This window comes from Trichechus manatus, unplaced genomic scaffold (genome assembly GCF_000243295.1).
Source record: "Trichechus manatus latirostris isolate Lorelei unplaced genomic scaffold, TriManLat1.0 scaffold00001, whole genome shotgun sequence".
NCBI classification, from domain to species: domain Eukaryota; kingdom Metazoa; phylum Chordata; class Mammalia; order Sirenia; family Trichechidae; genus Trichechus; species Trichechus manatus.
The window spans coordinates 29217795-29238877 of NW_004443937.1; the positions used below are offsets into that span (position 1 = coordinate 29217795).

At 55.3% G+C, this 21083-nt stretch overlaps 1 protein-coding gene across 3 annotated transcripts in view; it reads right to left on the reverse strand.

Moving 5' to 3' along the window:
* Positions 1–21083, reverse strand: part of CACNA2D2 (calcium voltage-gated channel auxiliary subunit alpha2delta 2) — a 149454-nt gene that overhangs the window by 67834 nt on the left and 60537 nt on the right. For all 3 annotated transcript variants that reach the window (XM_012557603.1, XM_012557576.1, XM_004368569.1), the window contains one exon: positions 3703–3819. In XM_012557603.1, coding sequence (XP_012413057.1) covers positions 3703–3819 — 117 coding nt within the window. The remainder of the gene's footprint in view (positions 1–3702; positions 3820–21083) is intronic.

Here is a 21083-nt window from a genome sequence, read left to right on the forward strand (position 1 = left end):
CCAAAGCCAGACAAGTTGTGGAATGACATCAAGGACACCATACATGAAGAAAGCAAGAGGTCATTCAACAGACAGGAAAGAAAGAAAAGACCAAAATGGATGTCAGAAGAGACTCTGAAACTTGGTCTTGAACGTCGAGTAGCTAAAGCAAAAGGAAGAAATGATGAAGTAAAAGAACTGAACAGAAAGATCTCAAAGGGCAGCTCGAGAAGGCAAAGTAAAGTATAATGACATGTGCAAAGACCTGGAGATAGAAAACCAAAAGAGAAGAACACGCTTGCCATTTCTCAAGCTGAAAGAAATGAAGAAAAAATTCAAGTCTCGGGTTGCAATAGTGAAGGATTCTACAGGGAAAATATTAAACATTGCAGGAAGCATCAAAAGAAGATGGAAGGAATACACAGAGTCACTGCACCAAAAAGAACTGGTCAACATTCAACCGTTTCAAGAGGTAGCATATGATCAGGAACCGATGGCACTGAAGGAAGAAGTCCAAGCTGTACTGAAGGCATTGGCAACAAACAAGTCTCCAGGAATTGACAGACTATCAACTGAGATGTTTCAACAAGCAGATGCAGAGCTGGAAGTGCTCATTCATCTATGCTAAGAAATCTGGAAGACAGCTGCCTGGCCAACCGACTGGAAGAGATCCATATTTATGCCTATTACCAAGAAAGGTGATACAAGTGAATGCGGAAATTATTGAACAATATCATTAATATCACATGCAAGTAAAATTTTGCTGAAGATCATTCAAAAGCAGCTGCAGCAGTATATCAACAGGGAACTGCCAGAAATTCAGGCCGGATTCAGAAGAGGACATGGAACCAGGGATATCATTGCTGATGTCAGAAGGATCCTGGCTGAAAGCAGAGAATACCAGAAAGACGTTTACCTGTGTTTTACTGACTATGCAAAGGCATTTGACGGTGTGGATCATAACAAATTATGGATAAGATAACACTGAGAATGGGTATTCCAGAACACTTAACAGTGCTCATGAGGAACCTGTACATAGATCAAGGGACAGTCATTCGAACAGAACAAGGGGATACTACATGGTTTAAAGTCAGAAAAGGTGTGTGTCAGGGTTGTATGCTTTCACCATACCTACTCAATCTGTATGCTGAGCAAATAATCCGAGAAGCTGGATTATATGAAGAAGAACAGGGCATCAGGATTGGAGGAAGGCTCATTAACAACCTGTGTTATACAGACGACACAACCTTGCTTGCTGAAAGCGAAGAGGACTTGAAGCACTTACTAACAAAGATCAAAGGCCACAGCCTTCAGTATGGATTACACCTCAACATAAAGAAAAGAAAAATCCTTACAACGGGACCAGTAAGCAACATCATGATAAACATAGAAAAGACTGAAGTTGTCAAGGATTTCATTTTACTTGGATCCACAATCAACACCCATGGATGCAGCAGTCAAGAAATCAAAAGATGCATTGCATTGGGCAAATCTGCTGCAAAAGACCTCTTTAAAGTGTTGAAAAGCAAAGATGTCACCTTGAAGACTAAGGTGTCCCTGACCCAAGCCATGGTATTTTCAACTGCATCATATGTATGTGAAAGCTGGACAATGAATAAAGAAGACCGAAGAAGAATTGACGCCTTTGAATTGTGGTGTTGGCAAAGAATAATGAATACACCATGGACTGCCAAAAGAACGAACACATCTGTCTTGGAAGAAGTACAACCAGAATGCTCCTTAGAAGCAAGGATGGTGAGACTATATCTTGCATACTTTGGACATGTTGTCAGGAGGGATCAGTCCCTGGAGAAGGACATCATGCTTGGTAAAGAGCAGGATCAGCAAAAAAGAGGAAGACCCTCAGCGAGATGGATTGACATAGTGGCTGCAACAATGGCTCAAGCATAACGATTGTGAGGATGGCGCAGGACTGGGCAGTGTTTTGTTCTGTAGTACACAGGGTCGCTATGAGTCGGAACAGACTCGATGGCACCTAACAACAACATGCCTGTGGGTGAGTTGGAATCGACTTGAAAGCAACGGGTTTGGTTTTTATTTTTTATGTCTGTGGTTATGGTCCCATTTGGGAGTGAGCTGTTCGTTATGTTAATGAGGCAGGATTAGGTCATGTTCATGAGGAGTAGAGTGGGATGCAACACCCTTACTCAGGTCACAGCCTTGATCCAATGTAAGGCGGGTTTCCCTGGTGCGTGGCCTGCATCACCTTTTATCGTACAAGAGATAAAAGGAGAGAGAAGTAAGCACAGAGGAGGGACCTCCTACCACCAAGAAAGAGCCCGGAGAGGAGTGTGTCCTTTGACCCCGGGTCCCTGTGCTGAGAACCTCCTAGAACCAGAGGAAGACTGATGCCAAGATCCATGGAGATCTCTAGAAGGAACGCAGGGCCCACAGATGTTGAAAGGAGACAAGGACCTTCCCCTAGAGCTGACAGAGAGAGAAAGCTTTCCCCTAGAGCTGGCACCCTGAATTCAGACTTCTAGCTTCCTAAACTATGAAAGAATAAATTTCTGTTTGTCAAAGCAATCCACTTGTGATACTTCTGTTATAGCAGCACTAGATAATTAAGACAGCAACCATCACCACTATTTAATTTTAGAACATTTTCATCAATTCATAAAGAAACCATGTATCCATTAGCAGGCACTCTATTCCACCACCACCCCCCAGCCTGCCCCCTCACTTTCCCCGCCCTAGGCAACCACTAATCTACTTTCTGTTTCAAGGGATTTGTCTATTCTGGACATTTCACACAATAGGATCATACAATATGTTATCTTTTGTGACTGGTTTCTTTCACTGAGCATAATGTTTTCAAATTCATCCAAGCTGTAGCAGGTATTAGGACTCCATTTCTTTTTATTGTACTCACCTATCTTTGACATAGGAAGGGGGTAGCTGCAGTTGGGCTTCTGATCTGATGGCACTTGGACCACCCCCCTCATTTACCTCATGACCTGCCCAGGACACTCTACAGCTCCAGATGCCCCTCCCCACCTGCTCTCCCTGGGTGGCTGAGTACCAGGCGACTGCCAGTTTTGTAGATCTACTCACAGCAGCTCAGTGGGCCCTGTCACCCCACAGAACCACAGCACCTTGGAGCCAGGAGCACCTTGGAGCTGTCAGGTACAATTTCTCTGGGTATAGATGCGGAGACTGAGGCCCAGAGGGGGTTAGAGAAATGTTTAAGGTCATGGGCAGAGCAGGGGCTACAGCCCCCCATCTCGCATGGCCACAGCTTTCTGTGGGGCATCCAGGGCCTCTCCACACTCCCTCTCCATCAGAGCCTGAAGCTCAACCTCCTGGCTCCCTCAGGGGCAGACTCCACCATTAGCAGGCTGCTGTCCTGGTCAGGTGCTCACCTAGGGCATCACCCATAGACAGGTTAGGGGACCCAAAGGAATGGGAGGACTCCAGGTCCAACAGGGGGAAGGGAGGGGCCTGCGTGGACCCCACACTCATGCCTACACAAGGCCTCTAAGACCCCAGGTCACTCCTCCTGCAGCCCACCTCTTACTCCAGACACAACCATCCTGCTCCTGCCACAGCTGCCCATAGTCCACATCAGCTGAGCCTGCCAATGACGGCTCAGCCTGAATTCAGAGGGCCCAGAGGGCTGTATGATCACAAGGGGTAGGGACATTGCCCTCACGGTGCATGGCCACCCCGCCTGGCCCTCATCAACCCCACACACATGCCTACCTTCAGGGCCTGCACCTTCCTGTCCAGCAGGCTCTCAATGTCTCCCGCCACCTTCTCCACCAACTTCTGAGGTTCATTCTCCTGCACCTCAAACAGGTTCCGGTTGTCCTTGTAGATCTGGAAGAAAGCAGAGACTGGTAGTGAGGCTGGCGTGGTCCCATGTTCCCACGCCATGGCCCCTGCATAGCCCCTATGCACAGCTCACCTCAGCACAGCCTCCACCCCCACCCCACCCTAGCTTTGGCTACCTTGAGGGAGCATGGATGATGTCTAGGGGTTGGACCCAGTGTCCTCATGGGTGGGCTCCACAGCTAGCATCTGGGATAGGTTCCCAGTTTGGGCTGGTTGGGGGATGGTGGTTATGGGGTGAGGGTGTCACTGCCTTTTCTGGCCCTCAGTATTCCCCCTCTGAGGGCCATAAGCCGCATCCCCATGACTAGTCCAGAGTAGCTATGAGCACCAGAGGGGGCAGGGCATGGTGCAGGGGGAGATAGAACCAATAAGCACACATCACACACTCACATACCAACACGAAGATGCTTACACATGCATGCACACACAGATACACCCACACGTGTCACACGTACAGCTCCACACAGCTCAGGTAACCACATCCGTTTCTGCTGGCACTGCCCCAGGGCGTTTGCAGAAACTGTAGCAGGAGCTCTGGGCGCTGGGGGCTCCTCTGTCACTCAGGGCACAGAATATGTGGAGGGGACCAAGGAAGAAGAGGCAGTTAGGGGAATGGAACTGCCCATCCCTCCTCCTCAGGGTGTAAACAGGACAGTCTGTATTTGTGTGCGCCTGCGCACTATGGCTCTACACACACCCATGTGTGTGCAGGTGCCTGTGTGCTGGGGTGAGGTGGGGTTAGGGCCTCTAGACTCAGCCTGGGGCTTGTACGTGAATCTTAAGAGCAGATTTCTGTGGGCATCTTTGTTTGTGGCTGGGGTCTTGGGGTATGTGCACATACACGTGTGTGCACACGTGTGAGAATATGCCTCGCACACCCCTGCATGCGGCTCTGTGCCTGGCTGGGTCCATGTGCCCATCCAGGTACCCAGGAGTTTTGTGTCCTGAGCTGGCTCCTTCACCAGAGGTCACAGGCTCGGCCACCACGACTGAACTGCCGTCACCAGGCTGTACAGAAGCAGAGGGAGGCAGAGACAGAGAGGGGAGGCGTTGAGAGGGAGATAAGGGGGAAGGGGCAGCTGATGAGAGACAAGACAGGCGGGGAGAGATAAGGTCGGAGACGGACAGCTTGATGGTGAGAGATAAGGTCTCCATCATCTGACAGAGGGATGGGGGGTTGGGCGACACCAGAGCCTCTGCCCACTGCCCACCCAACATCCAGCAGTCCAAGGGTTAAAGCGCCGACAGTCCGACTCGGGCAATTTTCTCCTCCTGCCCCCGCCCCCGCATCCCTCTCAGCTTCTCTTTTTTTTGTCCTGCTCTTAGAACAAAATAATTTGTGGCGAAGTCGCTCCATTCTGCAGAGCAGTGGCAATTAGGGGGTGAGTTGCAAGGTCTGGCCATGCGGCCAGGAGGATGGAGGCCCAAGTGGGCGCCAAGACAGGCTGTCCTCAGGCCCCCCGGGCCCAGTCTCAGGACAGACCCCAGATGGGAGGCCGGGATGGAGACAGGCAGCATGGAGAGGTCAGAGCCTGCAGGTCGCTGGGGAAACGCAAGGAGCCTGGAGCCCAGTGCCTTATTGTTGGGGAAACTGGGGCTCAGAGACAGGAGAGGGCAGGTCAATGCCACACAGCTGTGAGTGGTAAAGCCTGGTCCCCCACCCTCCCTGAACCGTCCTTCCCAGGTTTTGGGACATTAAAACTACACCCTTTCCCTGCCCCTGGACCACTGCCCCGTCCACAGTCACAGCCAGACTGGCTGAAGTCTCTGCAGAGCTCACCCCCGGCCCACTTGTGCCAGCAGGGGGCGCAGTTGCCTGGCTTCTCTGGGCTGGGGAGGAAGTTCCTAAACCTCAGCCTTCCCTATCAAGGTCATTCTCAGGTACTGCCACGGGCTGTCTGGGCCTTCTGTAGCAGAGGCAGCCCCAGGATCCGAGGCTGGACACTGAGGCCTCCTGACAAGACTTCTAGGGGGGCCCTGTGTGGCCAGGATGGGGTCCAGGGTGCCCCTTGCAGTTTGGTATGGTGTCTGGGCCGGGGCTTAGAGGCTGCAGAGGGAGTGTGTTTCCAGGTGGCAGGGCCATACCCCAGGGTCCCAACAAGTGACACAAGGGCTGGGAAGCAGCAACCCAGCCAAGAGTCACACCATTTCTCAACTTCAGTCTCCAGATCCATTAAATGAGGGAACGGCAATTTCCATCTCACAGGCCCACTGAGGACCACCTGATTCATACGGCGAGGAGCCTGTATTATTGTTGCTACTGCTATTGTTTAGGATGGCCAGCATTCTGCAGAGGGAATCACAGTCTCCTGCCCCACCCTCTCCCTGCTAGATCCCCACACTTAGGGCTGTCCAAAGCCATCAGCCTCCATTTCCTGGGGTCTGTCCACTTCCAGCCTCCTACCCCCTCCTCCCAGGCCTGCCTGGGCAACCCATCTCCCCTCCCCCGGTCACCTTGTCCTTGTCTCCAACACCTCAGCCTCTGCCCTGGAGGTGATAACGGGGGAGCACAGACATGGGGACGCTGATGATAGGGCATAGTCACGGCCAGCTCCTTTCCATCTCTCCTCAAGCGCTGGGCCTGTGTGCAGGGGACCCTGGACAAATGCATCTGTCCAACTCTAAGTTCAAGAGTAGACTCGGGGCCATCTGGGCCTAGCCTGACTCTTCCACTTTGGCCTGGAGCTGTGTGACCCCTCGGAGCCTGGGGCTGTACCTGCCATGCTTTCCTCCTAGACCACTTCTACCCAAGGACCTACCATGCCACCCTTCTACTGACCCTGTGTCCCCAGTCCCCTGTCCTGTCATGCCCCTGTAGACCTCTGGGCCCCCAGTCCATGCTCATTTTCACTGCCACATCTTTGTTCATACTGTCTCTGCTCCCCCCTGCCCCTTCCCTGCCCATCTAAATCCTCCCTAGAGCAAGGGCAGAGAAGTGGGAGGAAGGAGTTTCTGGGGAGATGAGGGCAGAATCCCAGAATCAGAGGGGCTGGCCAAGCCGCCAGCCAAGCCTGTCCTGCAGTTCCAGATGAGGTACAACAGCCCTCACTCCTTCTATGTCTCTTGGATGGCAGGCCCCAGCTGCCTCACGCCTCTCCTCATCATTCCCCTGGACCTGCTCCAGTTGCCCCTGTACCTGGGGTGGGCCCTGAGCTGAGCCCTGTATCCCAGGGAGATCTGAGTGACACAGTCCAGCAGATGGTCGCACTATGAGAGATAGGTCATCTCTCCATTGATGTGGTCTGGGGAGGTGCTTTCCATCTGCAGGAGCAGCAGGAAGCCCAGGAGAGCCCAGGGCAGCTCCAGAGCATGAAGCCTTCCTAGGGCTGGCTCCCCCCGAGCCCCAGCCTCCAGTCCTGGCCCCTGGGGCCAGCTCAGAAGCAGGAGAAAGGCCAGGGCACACTGGGTGCAGAGCCTCAACAACCACAGCAGGATTCCACACTCACTAGTGTCCTTGGCCCAGAGAGTTAATTGCAAAAACCAACAGCTCCCAGAGCAGTGAAGACGCGTGGCCCCCACCTTTGCACAGGCAGTGGAACGAGGAGAGTGATGGGACCGGCAGGCCAACAGGTTGCTGCAGCTCCAAGCCATCCGGGATGCGGAAGAAAGAGGCAGGACTCCATCTCACAGAGGGGTGGTAAGATGGCGGTGGGACAGGGCAGCAGACTAGAGGGACAGGCTGACTAGAGCCAGGTGGGCATGTAGGTAAGGGCAGGAGATGCAGTGGCAGAGGGGCTGAGGAACAAGAAGAGCAAGGGGGGCTGAGGCCTGAGAGACAATTTAGGAGGCAGTTCAGAACCCCAGGAGTCCTGGATCCCCTCATCCTGTGCCATGTACCTATGGCCATTATTCACCTGAGCATCCTCCTGATGGCCACCTCTCCCCAACCAGTACTGATACCTGTCCCTCCATTTCTACTTCCCTCTCACATTCTCTCCCCCAGTGCTGGCCCCAACTCCAACCCAGTTTGAATTCACCAGCTGCTCCTTGGAAACCCTATGGGGCATTCTACTCTGTCCTATAGGGTTGCTATGAGTCGGAATCAACCCAATGGCAATGGGTTTGGCTTCTGTGTGTGTGTAGGGGCCGAGGCCTCATCAGGGGGCCCAGACTCTCTGCTCAGCCTCCTGTTTCCCTGGGTGGCTCTGTGTTAATGGGAGGTGGGCCTGGAGGATACATGGAGGAATCGCGACCTTGGAAGGAAGCCTGGATGCTTATAGGGGCAGACAGAGCTAGTCCCATCCCCACAGCCCCCAACAATCCTGACTGAGTCAGGGGGTCCAGCTACCATCCCCTATGTGCCTGTAACACAGGGGCAGCCACCACAGTAGATGAAAGGCCGCGGGACCAGAGACCTGGACAGGCCTCAATCAGCTGGAGAGGCATTGTACAGTCTCAGAAAGCCAGCAGCAGTGGGGCCTAGACCTGAGCCAGCACCCAACTTGCCCAGGGCGAAGAAGAAGGTGGAGAGGGGAGTGGAAACCGGGGGAAGGGGGGAAGGCAGAGGAGGAGCAATCACGAAGCCCCTGTTTACCTGAGTGTTGGCTCTGCCACTCTGGACAGGTGCTTTACATGCTTGACCTCGCTGATCTCTGACAACCTTTGAGGAGGGTCCATTCTGATCATCCCCACTTAGCAGATGGGGACACTGAGGATCAGAGGGGTTAAGTCTGAGCTGGGATTTGAACTGGGCCTGTCTGATGCAAAGCCCTTGTGCAGTTTTGTCCCTGCATTTATTACCAAAATTGAAGGTGAGAGAGACATTCTGGAGCAGGATGGTGGGGAGGATGGGTCCTCAGAACCAGACTGATGGACTAACCAACCTCCCATCCCAGGGAATAAAAACAGACATGCTGTGTGAGCCTCCTCTCCGCGGCGAAGGTGAACGGGCCCTAATCTCTGGAAAATTAAATCAGAAAGAAAATGGAACGAGAAAGATTTGACGCAGCCTCGGTCCTGCCGCTGGCTGTCTCTTCAAAGGCTCAGGCTTGGCTAGGGTCTCAGGCGGGGGCTTTGGCAACATGGTCCCACACTCTGCCTGGAAGCTGGGCAGAGCACAGGTAAGTTGGGGGGAGCTGAGCCCTGAGATATGACCCCTGGGGGATTTGCTGCTCTCCAAGCCCCCCTTCAATATGTCTCTCTGTCTATTCCCTAGTTTCATAAGGAGCAGTGGGGTGGGAGTCTTAACTGCCCAGGCCGTCATGCCACCAGGCCCCTGAAGGGGGCAGCAGTGAGTGGGCTAGAGATGGCAGGCTGGGCCTCCCTAGGCCTGGCCCACATGGGTAAACACTGGGGAAGGGACAACCTGAAGAAGCCACAGGGTCTGGGGCTGGAAGTGTGTATCAGTTACCAGAATGCAGTACACTTACGTCAGGGATCAGGGGAGACCACGGGTGGGTGGAGAGGGGGCTTGCGTTGACTCAGGGACTCTGAGCTGGGCCAGAAAGGAGGTGGGGGTAGGCAACCGAGAGTGGCCAGCTAGTCAGGGCAGAGCCTCGACCCTGCCAGACTGCTGCCCCTGCCTCCCGCCTTCATAAGGAAAATCAAGGGTATAGACATAGTTGCTAATCACGCTTGAAGGTGGATCGATGGGAGGATGGGACCGCCAAAGGATGGGAGCTGGGGCTCCTGGGACCCTTCTTCATCAAGAGTACCCAGGACAGATCCAGGGCAGGCCATACCACCAGGTTCTCCCCCAACTCAACCAGCTTTGAGCCCTGCAGCCCAGTTCCTGAAGGAACTGAGGGTCTACCCTACAGCGGGCACACGAAAACCCTCACCTGGCTGCCCTGGACTGGACTGGGCGTGCGACTGAGAGCCCCCCGGGGCAGGGGCTGCAGTGCAAGGTGTACATAGGGGCAAAAGCAAGGGCCCCTGGAGCCCCCAGTACACAGTCGGTGCACAGGCAGGGGTGCCATGTGCCGCTCAGTTACATGCTTCATCAGCGACTGACATTCGCCAGCTGCCATGTTAGATTCCCACGTGGCCATGCTTGGCTGGCCCCATGGTTTGGCAGCTGTGTATTGTGTACTGTCACAATCAGGGTCTGTGCATTGTGATGCTGGTTGTCACACTGTTAGGAACCAGCCTCATATTGAGCAGGGTCGCCTGGAATGAACCCTCTGTCTAGAGGGGGTCACCGACACCTAAGCAGGCCATTACAGTCTAGCCCTGCATGGGCTATGATGGTGGACACATAGGCAGTGTCGGGGCAGGGAGGGTGGCACCTGGCCTGACTTCCCAGAGAAGATAAGGATGTGGCCCTCTTGGGTCGGTGGCCCATTAGGGGTACCATTCTCCCACCTTCAGCCCTGTGTCCTTACATCCCTATTGGGGGCACCTTCACATTCATCCCTAGGCTCTCCCTGGGGCCCTCTGGGCCTGGGGCTGTAGAGATGGACCAGACGGCATCCCTGCCCTCCTGGGCTCCCTATCTAGAGAGGACAGGGCGGGTCCTCGTGGGGTGGGGAGGCGGGATCAAGGAAGATTGGGATGGTTTTACAGGGAAGAGGACATCCGAGTGGAGTCTGAAAGGCTGAGCAGAAGCTGGCCAGATCTGGGGGTGGGCGGGGGAGAAGCGACTCTAGGTAGGAGTAAGGCAGGCCCGAAGGCTGGCGGGAGGGACAGTTAATGGACTGTTCAGTGGCAGGAGCAGAGAGGCTGGGGATGGGGGGCAGAGGGAAGCTGGGGGACAGGTTCTGCGGGGGAGGGAGGGAGATACCCAGGCAGGGGGCTCCCAGGGAGGAGGGGGGTGTGGTCTAGACGCCACAGTGGGGAAGCCCTGGTGCCTCCATGGCCCCTTAGCCCCAAGGGGCAGCTTCGAAGGGCTCTTGCCAACAGGTTTCCCTTCACAAAACTCATAGGGGCACGAAGCCCCCACCACCACCCCCAGCAACACCTCCCTGTTTTTAAAGTTAAAGTTTAGTTGACAGTCATCCATTAGCGCAATTAGTCCATTATGTCTAATTATGCAATTAGTGTAAAAAGTACACTTGCCGCTGAGAATGGGAAATGACGCTGCCTCGTGACGCTGTAAAATCCATGTCATAAAAAGGCTCAATCTCTTGTTTTTCAAAAAACACGAAACCCAACACAAAACAATAAACCACACCCTCCCAGCCAAGCTGGGGCCAGGCGGTGCCAACCCTCCCGCACTTCCCCAGTGCAGCCCCTGGGGCAGGGCGTGACCTGCCATACGGGAGCGTAAAGTGCGCGGAGTGCCATTCCTGGGCAGGGTCCTGCAGTGCTCCTCTTAAACAGATGTGGATTTCCAAACCAACCGACACCATGCCAGTCCTGATGACCCATCCATTTCAGGGTTCCTGATGGTACCTGTGAGCAGAGGGGCATATCCCAGCTTAGGGGGAACTGGAAGAACTTTCTCACACTCAGGGCTCCCACATCTTGGAAGCATCTCCTGGAGAGATAGTGAGCTCCCTGTCACAGGAAGTATGCGAACCCAGCTATCAGGTATGCCAGGGGGAGATTCACCTACATCACCCAGAACAGTGGTTGGACTCCAGGCTGCCATCATTAGATAACAGTGTTCCCATGACTGTGTACCTACATGAAGCTCACCACCTGTGATTCCATCTTTTCCCAAGTTCTGGCTCCCTTCGCAGTCAAGAGGATGCTTTGGGGACAGGTGGGGCTCCCTACCACAGAGGTGGCAACCCCAAATGGCCCAGTTTGTAGGGGCCTAGGGGAGAAAGCCACTCCAGTGTCCCTGCCGACCTATGTCAGCACGGGCACGCTCCTGTGTACCTCAAAAGCAAATGCTGGAGGGCCGGGTCTCCATCACCCGTGACCCATCTCTAAGGTCACAAGTTAAAGCTCCAGTGCAGGCCGCTAAGTGCCTGTCTAGGAAGCTCTCCTGGGTAGCTTCCCTGAGCCTCCTTTGAGCTCCCACTGCTCCCTGAATCTGAGATGTTCAGCCCAGGCCTGATGGCGGCTGTGTAGTGCCGTGGTGACACCTTCACAGCCAAGACTCTGCCCTGACCTCATGGGGACGATGTGTGCACTTCCTACAGCTGCCACTGCTGGGCTCAGACAGGCATCCACCAAGCAGAGAACCTGAGACAGGGCCCCAGCATCCTGGAGCCCATGGGGTACCAGGGCCTCTGTAGCCTACCCATCTGCGATGCATGCCTGTCGGTTATGGGGGTACTGTGGCACCCAGCTGCTGACCACACCCAGGGAGAAGACTTACTGAGAGCGCATCTGGGGTTTGGGATGGGAGGGGGACCAAGACCCCGCTGGAGGGGCACCTGTTGCCTACACTCAGGACAACGGTCCCCTCCGGGCCTTTGTACACTCAGGTGGACTGGGCCTTGGGCTGGGGGTGGTCTTGGAGAACAGGGGACCTGCAGGGCAGTCTGGCCACATGGACCCCAGCCATGGAGACTCTCGAGACACCTGTCCTTTTGATCTGACCCAGGATAGCATCAAGGGTGAGGGATTCGAGCCCAAGCTGAACCGAGCTGCAAGCAAGATCTGGGGGCCCCCACTTGCTCCCCCTGCCTGAGCTGGGAGCTGCCGGCTGTTGTGGCAGCTGGGAGAGAAGCTGTGCCCAGCACACCAGCTGGCACAGGGGAGTGTGAATAAACATACCCACACTTTCCCAACTTGCGAAGTTGCTGGGTGGCGGCCGGCTGGTGTGGGCGCCCATGTTTATAGGAAACAGATTGTGCTGGCGTCTAGGCCCCCTTGCCACCCACCCTGGCTCTGCTTGCTCTTGCTGCCTCCCTGCCCAGTCGGCCCGCCACCTTCCATCCCCCAAACCAAAAACCTGTTGGAGTCGAGTTGATTCCAACTCATAGTGACTCTATAAGGCCAGAGGAGAACTGCCCCCATCGGGTTTCCAAGAAGCGGCTGGTGGATTCAAACTGCTGATCTTTTGGTTAGCAGTCAAGCTCTTAACCATCATGCCACCAGGGCTCCTCCGTTCCCCCGGCACCCCTTTATCCGTACATAATGATAGTGATGACAGGGTGATCCGTGGGCCTGGATAACTCCACCAAGTCGTCATAACAATCCTATAGGTGGTTACAGTTACAGTCCCGATTTACAGCTAAAGAAACCAAAGCTCTGGGAGGTGAGAAACCAGCCTGAGACTACAGGAATAAGTGGAGGAGCCCCTGGGACTGGGCTTCTCGAACCCTAGTCATCAGTTTCAGGCTCCGGGGACCGCTCAGCCCTTACCCCCCAGATAAGCCTGGTCTGCCCTTTACCCCAGAGCATTGCCCAAGTGGCCCTGGCCCAGGGTGACCTTGGACAAGGGCCCTTCCCTCAGAGCACGGCAAACAGCCCCCTCTCCCCCATACAACAGTCTGGGTAGAGAGATCCAGGGCCTGGCCACTGCCTTGTCACCTGGCCTCATCAATCCCTTCAGTCTCTGAGCCTTGATCTTCTAATCTGTAAAATGGGGTTATGGTAAGGCCCTCTCTACCCGCCTCCTGGGGCTGTGGGTGAAGAACGAAAACCTGCTGTGCTCCTCCAGAGGGCCTCTCAGGAGTGTGAGTGCTGGCAGGGACGGAGTGAAGGACCTCTGGGAGCAAGGGGGGTGCCCAGGCTCCAGCGGACCCTCGGGGGGTCAGGGAGGACTCCTGATCACGTCACAGCTCCAATCAGTTATTGAGATTTCATCTAAGATGACTGTCCCTCGTGGTCCAGAGCTGGCAGAAATCCACCCCCATGATACCCTTGTGAGGTGGATCTGAGGCCTGGCCAGAGGCACAGTTCTGAAGGGTATGTTGTCCGGTACTTGGGAGCAAAGGACAAAATCTGCGTCCTCTGCCAGCATCACCTCCATTCTGCCCTCTCACAGCACTCAGCCCACGGGCGGGCTACCCTCTTCAGGCACTAGGGGAAGGTCCTTGGGGACCTCAGAGTAGTCAGAAACAAGCCTTGTCCTGAGAGGCCCCAGTCCAGCTTCCTGGGGGTGGGGGTTCACCTTTATGCACCCTCCCTCCATGGCCTGTGACATGGGTACCCAGGAGGGGCTTAGCAGCTGGCTGGCTTTTCATCTTACAGATGAGAAAACTGAGGCCAGGGAAAGTTAGAGACTGTCCAATGTGGGGAGACCTCAGAGTTGCCCTGTGCCTCAGCCACTCTGTCTGCCTGGGAGTGGCTAAAAGCCCAGCTGGGAAGCAAGAAGCCTGGATTTGAATCCTGGCTCTGCTCTTTACCAGCCAAGTGGCTTGACAGGAGCCTTCACCTCAGAGACTGCACAACCGTGAGCGACCTCAGCTGGCCACTTGGGGCAATCCTCAAAGATGGATGGTCAAATGTGGGGTGCCACCACTTCTTGTGGCCCTCTCTGCCACGGCTGCTCCTGGGGTCCCAAGTGCTTTCCCTTCCCCATGCTGCCCCGCAGGGAGGGCAGACCAATTTTCCAGGCTTCGCAGATCAGAAGTCTACTCTTTCTGCTGAGATACACTGCTGAAGATGGTACCAAATAACGACGCACCAATAACGGCCCCGATCACAGTGAGAGATGCTGCCGAGGCCCTCCAGATGGCTGCTCTTGCGAAAACATGAGATCTTCACATGGCAGGTGTGGGGGACAAAAGGCAGAGATGGAGGTAAGCCTAGGTGGTGACTGCAGCTTCCTGTGGTGTCAAGGGTCCATGGCAGGGCAAGGACACCTCAGGGTCTTCCCCATACCCGTGCACACGTGCCTGACCTTGTACACTGGGTCACACACACACACTCACCACATTCACACCCAGTGCCCAGGAAGCTCCTTACAGATCCCACTGACACCACTCACACCAGACTTGTAGGAAAAATGCCACAGCCTAGAGGGACCTGTCCACTCACTGGACGCCCAGCAGCCCCAGGCCTGGCTGAGGCTCTGTGAGTCTCCATCCACACCTCTAAAGGTGGTCTTCAGCCACCTGAAGTGTTTTAGGCACCGGAACTTCTTTAGCCCAGATGGTTGGGGCTACCTGAGGGTCATGGCTCTAGATCCTCCTGCTGGACACAGCACTGGATAAGACCTTGACAGCGTGGACACTAGCCCTGGTGGGAGCAGGGCATGGCCTGACTGACAGTGGCCCCTGGACCAGGGGCCCCAGGAGGCCTGGCTAAGCTCCCTCCTGAATTCTCAGTGCAGGTTGATCACAAGGCCAGAGTGAGTGTCGGGCACTGATGGGGCAGTGGCACCAGGGCCTGGCTGGAGGCCACCCTGGTGAGTGAGCCAGTGATTGCACAAGGGAGCACGCCAGGCCTAGGCCATCCTGTTCCTGTCCGCTGTCGGCACCTCCCAGCGCCATCTTAGTCCTTCCCCTGGTTTGTCTTTTTCCTTTTTCTCCTACTTCCAATTTATAGGCTCTTCTTGAATTTTATGTATCCTTGTAAGTGCCTTTAAATCTTCTATAGAACAAGTCAGAAGCATGAATAAATAAACAAGCAGGACGGAGACACGGAGGTCTCACTTCTGTGTTGAAGATACGCCGAGGACAGGCACTCAGTGGGGACATGCGGACACCGAGGACACACGCACGCTGGAGACACGCACACGGAGAGGACCGCTCCCTCCCGTTGTTCACAGGCTCTCCTGGGGCCTCACAGGAATGCTCCCACATTTGAACCTGAGCAATTCAGGGTCATTACCACATGAGGTTTCCTAGAGCCCTGGACTAGAGGTCACCGATCTCTGTGTCCAGTCCCAGCTGGGTGTTCCTGGGCAGGCCTAGCTCCCTCTCTGTGCCTCAGTTTCCTCTCATTTCACTGTGAGGGGGAGGGACCATCCTTGGCCGCCCAGCTCCGAGTTCTCTCTCCATGAATGCAAGAACCCCGACGGCCATCGGGGCCAACATTTACCTTTACCATGTCCAACTGTGAACAATGTTTGCCATGCAAACGAACTGTGCTAACAGGACTGAGCGCCCCCGCACCGGCAAACATCGCAAAGGCCCGTGAATGACAGGGCCGAAAGCCATGAACTTCGGAGTCAGCATGCTGTGGTCAGGGGAGACAGACGCTGTGCCTGGGCCCCACCCCAGGCAGGCCACCCCCTCACTGGCCAGCTTTGGGAACAGCTGCCAACACTGGCAGGGCAGAGCATGTGCCATGCCCAAGTGAACCTCCACACCAGCCATCGCATCAAATTCTTACAAGCCCTCAGTCATTGTCCCCAGTTCACAGATGAGGCGACTGAGGCACAGAGAGAAATTAGTGGAGCTGGGGTTCAATGACTATACAGTTAGACTAACCACACGAATGAACACAGATCTCGTCTCAGACCCCGCCCCCAGGCCCCCAGTAACTGGTCTCCATCCAGTGGGATCCTGTGACCCTCCCCAGCCCCAACCCCGCGCCAGGCCCCTTCCTTTGGGAAGCTCCTCTGACTAACCCCCAGCCACGTTCACGGGGTCGCTCTCCACTGGGACTATGGAAGCCGGTGGGATCAGTTGAGTCGGACTTTCGCAAACCTCACCCTGTTTTGAATGTCCTTGGAGAGCTCCTATCTCGAAGGCACCCGGGCAAACCCTCCTAGGAAGTGCAGCCCCTTCAGTACGACAAGCTCTGAATTCCTCTGCTGGGGCCATTGATTCTTACACTCAGATCTACTCATGAAACCAATCAATTCGCTCTGCTCAGCAGCTCCAACACCCATGGTGCCCACCAGGCCCGGAGGCTCATTTGCCCAACCTGGCTGCCTAGTGGGATTATGTGGGGGGGGGGGGGGGGACGAGGACAGATCTGAGTTGGGTAGCAGGTGCTTCTACCTGCAGAAAACCGCACTGGTCTTGCAAGGCTGGAAGTCCAGGACCTCAGGATACAGATGGGTAAACAGGCCCAAAGAGGGGTGGAAAGCAGGGCAGGGCTAGGAAGACCCAGCTTCTGACTACTGGCCCCTCCTTGTGGACTAGGAAGGTCAGGGGAGACTTCTTGGGTGGGGAGGGTATGAGAGGATGGGCTGAGAGGGAGAGCTCATCTTGGAGAGGTCAGTAAGCAAAAGTGGGAGGTGACACTGAGCATCTGGGCACGAGGGCCTGTGAGGAAAGCTGCCAGGGGGCCCAATGACAGGGCAGAGGCGGTGTTGCCCCTTCACTTGGTTCTTGGGGGCCTGTGCTTTTATGAACTCTCCAAGAACCTGTGGGGTCCTCCGGCAGGCTGGGGGCAGGAGGCCTGGGTCCCTGGATCATGGTGTGACCTTGCCCCCCTCTTTCTGAGGCCTAGATGCCCATCAAGTCTCAGCAGCAATGGTGCTCTGGGCTCCTGTGTCCTCTGCTCGGTGACCTCCAGCAGGAGGGAGGGAGGCCTGAGCTTTCAGCTCCATCACGGGCTCCCTGAGCAAGGAGGCAGTGAGAGCAACGACGCCAGGAGGACAAGAGCGGAACGAATTGCCCCGATTATGTAAGGCAGTCCTACTTCCTCCTCCACAGGGACAGAAGAGCTAGAAAGCCATGTTCCCCCCCGCCGCCCCAGGCCACTCCAAGGGAGCCCACTCAGAGGCTCCGGAACAGGGCCTGTGGGCCCAGGTCACCCAGGGGTGTTGGGGCAGGATCTCAGGGAGGGACCCCAGTTGGCCACTCTCCTTGCACCTGCAGAGTAGGGGTCAGTTCTGCTCAGCTGTTGCTCCTTGAGGGTCTTTGAGCACACCTTGGCCCTTCCAGTCTTCCTGGGGTGGGCAGCCTCCCTGTCTGCTTGCCCAGAACTCCATGCCCCAGACTCTCCCTGCCAGGGTCACAGTGGAGTCCTGGAGAACTGAGCCCCTCCAAAATCACTGTGTCCCTGCCATGCCATGGCCCCACTGGAATACAGCTCACGACCACTCTTCTTGGTCCCTCCCCCTCCACGCAGGAAGCCCCCTCCTTCAGGCCCAGACCCGGGCTAACATGCCAGACCAGGCACCCCCTCAGCACAGCCCCTGGGCTTCCCCCACCCCGATGTGCAAAATCTAGCCCCCTACCCCTTCCCTGCTCAGGGCCTAAGCCCCTCTGAGTTTCTGTCACCCTTCCCCCTGGGGAGCACTGGGGATGCCCCAGGCCGAGATCCCAAGGTAGTGATTGTAGCCCTGCCTCTCGGCCCCTCCCAGACACAGGCTGGGAGTGCTGCATAGGCCCCTCTGCCAGCTGGGCCTGGAGAACACAATGCTCTGGAGGACCAGCCTGCAAGGCTGGCTGGGAAACCCCCTTCCATGCCGTACCATGCTTTGCAGGGCTGCCAACACGCGTGAGGCCCTGCCTGTCAGGCTCTTTGAGTTTACGTACTGCCAGGTTTAGCGGTGCTAAACTGCAAATTTATCTCCCTCCGTAAATCCAGCTGAGGTGGGAGCAAGTGTCTGTGCACGAGCATGTGCGTGTACATGTATGTTGGAGGGCACGCATATATGGGCATGGCAGTGTGTATGCACAGGAATGCTCACCTGTGTGCACGTGGGAAGGGTGGTGGTACCCCCAGGAGTGTGCGGTGCATGCCTGAGCACATATCCAGGTGAATGTGTGTCCTGGTGCATGTGCTCACACGTGCACCGTGAATGAGTTGGGGTACATCCTTCCCTGAGTGCGGCTCTGAGCTCCCTCTGGCTCTGTGTCCCTCTGCTCAGGAACAGCACACAGTACGTCTCAGGAAACATCTGTGTGCACGTGCACAGGCCATGGGGACACTCAAGCAGACCATCCCCTGCTCCTCCGCCTCAGAGGGACTGCAGCCCAGCGCTGGTCACACTTCCGGACCCAGTGCAACCACAACGAGCTAGTGCCCACTTCTAGCGGCTGCCCCCACCCCGAGATATGCAGATCCCCCTCAATGATGCCAGGCTGCAACAGACAGAGAGCCCAGGGCATGAATTCCCTCCTGAGGGGGAGCGACATTCGAACCCTCAGACAAGGCGATCCCTCCTACCTACTCCCATCCCGGCAGACTTGATCTAGAAACACCCTGATGATGTTAAGTGAGAAAAAGTATCTTTCTCTGAATACTAAAAATAGAGCCTGGTTTCCTAAAAGCAGGTTCCTCCTCAGCTCAGGGCTTAGACAGGCTCCGTCACTAACTCCAAAGATTCATTGGAGAAACCGAGAGCGTGATAATCCCTTGGCTGCTGCACTGAGGTGCTCAGGGCAAGATGGTGGCCCCATGATCCAAGCCCAGGCCTCACCCCGCACTGAGAGTCTGGTCCCAGCTGATGCTATCCGACGAGGGCCGGGAAGAGGGCAGCAGGAATTGGGTCCATATGCTGCTCTGCCAGGCTAATGGGCTGACAAATTAGCAGGTCTCCCCTCTAAGAGGTGATGAATGAGCGGATGCCCAGAAGAGCCGAGCTGTGGAGGGGACACCTCCCCCACTGTTCTCCTTAGGCCCAGCCCTGACTCTGCACCTATATGGCGTCAGGCCCTGCCTGTGTCGGGGGGTGGGGGCGACTGGGGGCTATGGGAAGGGAAGGGCAGAGAGGGCATAAAAGGGCAGCCTCAGCCTTGGAGGACAGCCAGAACAACTAGCCAGAGAGGCCCAAATGCCTTGGGCTGCTGTCATGCTGTCTGAAAAAGCATCCCTGAGGCGGGGGCTAAGCACTGCCCTCCTCAGACTCCCCTTTAAGATCATCTCCACCACACATTAAACAAACTAAAACCAAACCCATTGCCGTTGAGTCGATTCCGACTCATAGCGACCCTACAGGACAGAGCAGAACTCCCTCATAGGGTTTCCAAAGCTGTAATCTTTATAGAAGCAGACTGTCACATCTTTCTCCCCTGGACTGGCTGGTGGGTTCAGATCACTGACCTTTTGGTTAGCAGCAGAGCGCTTAACCACTGGGCTACCAGGGCTCCTTCCACCACACATAGAACAGCCTTAATCCGTGAAACAGAAAGGCAGCCAGGTGGTGGGGAGACCAGCAGCGAGGGAGCCTGTGCCCTGAGGACGACCGCCACACTCCTCACAGGAGACCCAGGGATGTCCAAGCTGGTCCTCAGGCACTGACTAGGATGGGGGCCTGAGGCCAGGTCCTGGGAGAGTGGAACTGCTTCTCCCACACAACGCCAGGATCAAGGCCTCCTCCGCTCAGAAGGGCTGTCGGGAAGTGCAGGTAGAGGTAGGGAACCACATTGGGGAGGGGTCCAGGGAGCCTGACTCTAAGCAAAGAGTAGCCTCCAAAGGCAGTGAGGCCCGGGTCACAGAAGGAGACCAAGCAGAGGTTGACCCCAGTTCTCAGACAGTCCTCTCTGGTAGGGAGGTGGGGCAAATGGTCACAAATGCCCTATCAGCTCTGAGAGCCCCACATCCTCGGTTTGTGCCCCAAATCTTTAAACCATCCCCTCCTTCATGCACTCAGAACATCTAACATGGGGCACGATTTACACGTTCTTCTGCCTGGCTCTCTTTGAGAGCTCTCTGGACAGGTGAGGCAGCCCCCTACTTAGGTTGTCTGTGGGTTCCCTGTCCAAAGAGCCCTCACGTTCCCTGCCTGCACCCCCACCCCACCCCGTGTAAACAGAACCCGCCCGCTCTCTCCCAGGGGCTGCTAATTCCTCGCCAGAACTGCTCGGACGTGAAATTGGAGTGAGACAATGTGTGTTTAAGGAAATGAATCTCGCATCTTAAGAGGCTCCGGGAGCCCGCCCTGCACCCCCATCACCCCGCCCGCCCACCCAGAGCCAGGAAAGGAGCGCCTGGCATCAGGGAAGAGAAAGGCGGAGGTGATATTCAGTGCCAAATTAGCAGCCGCCACAGCCAAATATTGTACTTGCCTCCAATCTTCTTTTATTTTTCAAAAGAAAAGGCTTTTACAAACTGAAAGAGGCTGTTGGAACACTAAGACTGATGATCGTTTTTAAAAGGCACACCCGCACACGCATGCGCGGCTCAGAGCCTCCCTGCCAAGAGCGTGTCTCTCCTCCCTGCCCATAGCCACACTCACAAGGTGTCCCCAAGTTCATTCCCCACTCCATCACCACGTGGCTGACATCACACGTGTTCTTGGCCACTGTCACGGATTGAATTGTGTCCCCCCAAAAATATCAGTCAACTTGGCTAGGTCATGATTCCCAGTATCGTATGACTGTCTACCATTTCATCATCGGATGTGATTTCCCTATGTGTTGTATATTCTATCACTATGATGTAGTAAAATGGATTAGCAGCAGTTATATTGATGAGGTCTACAAGATTAGATAGTATCTTAAACCAACCTCCTTTCTTTTTCTTTTTTATTGTACTTTAGATGAAGGTTTACCAAACAGTTTCTCATTAAACAGTTAGTACACATATTGTTTTATGACAATGGTTAACAACCCCATGAC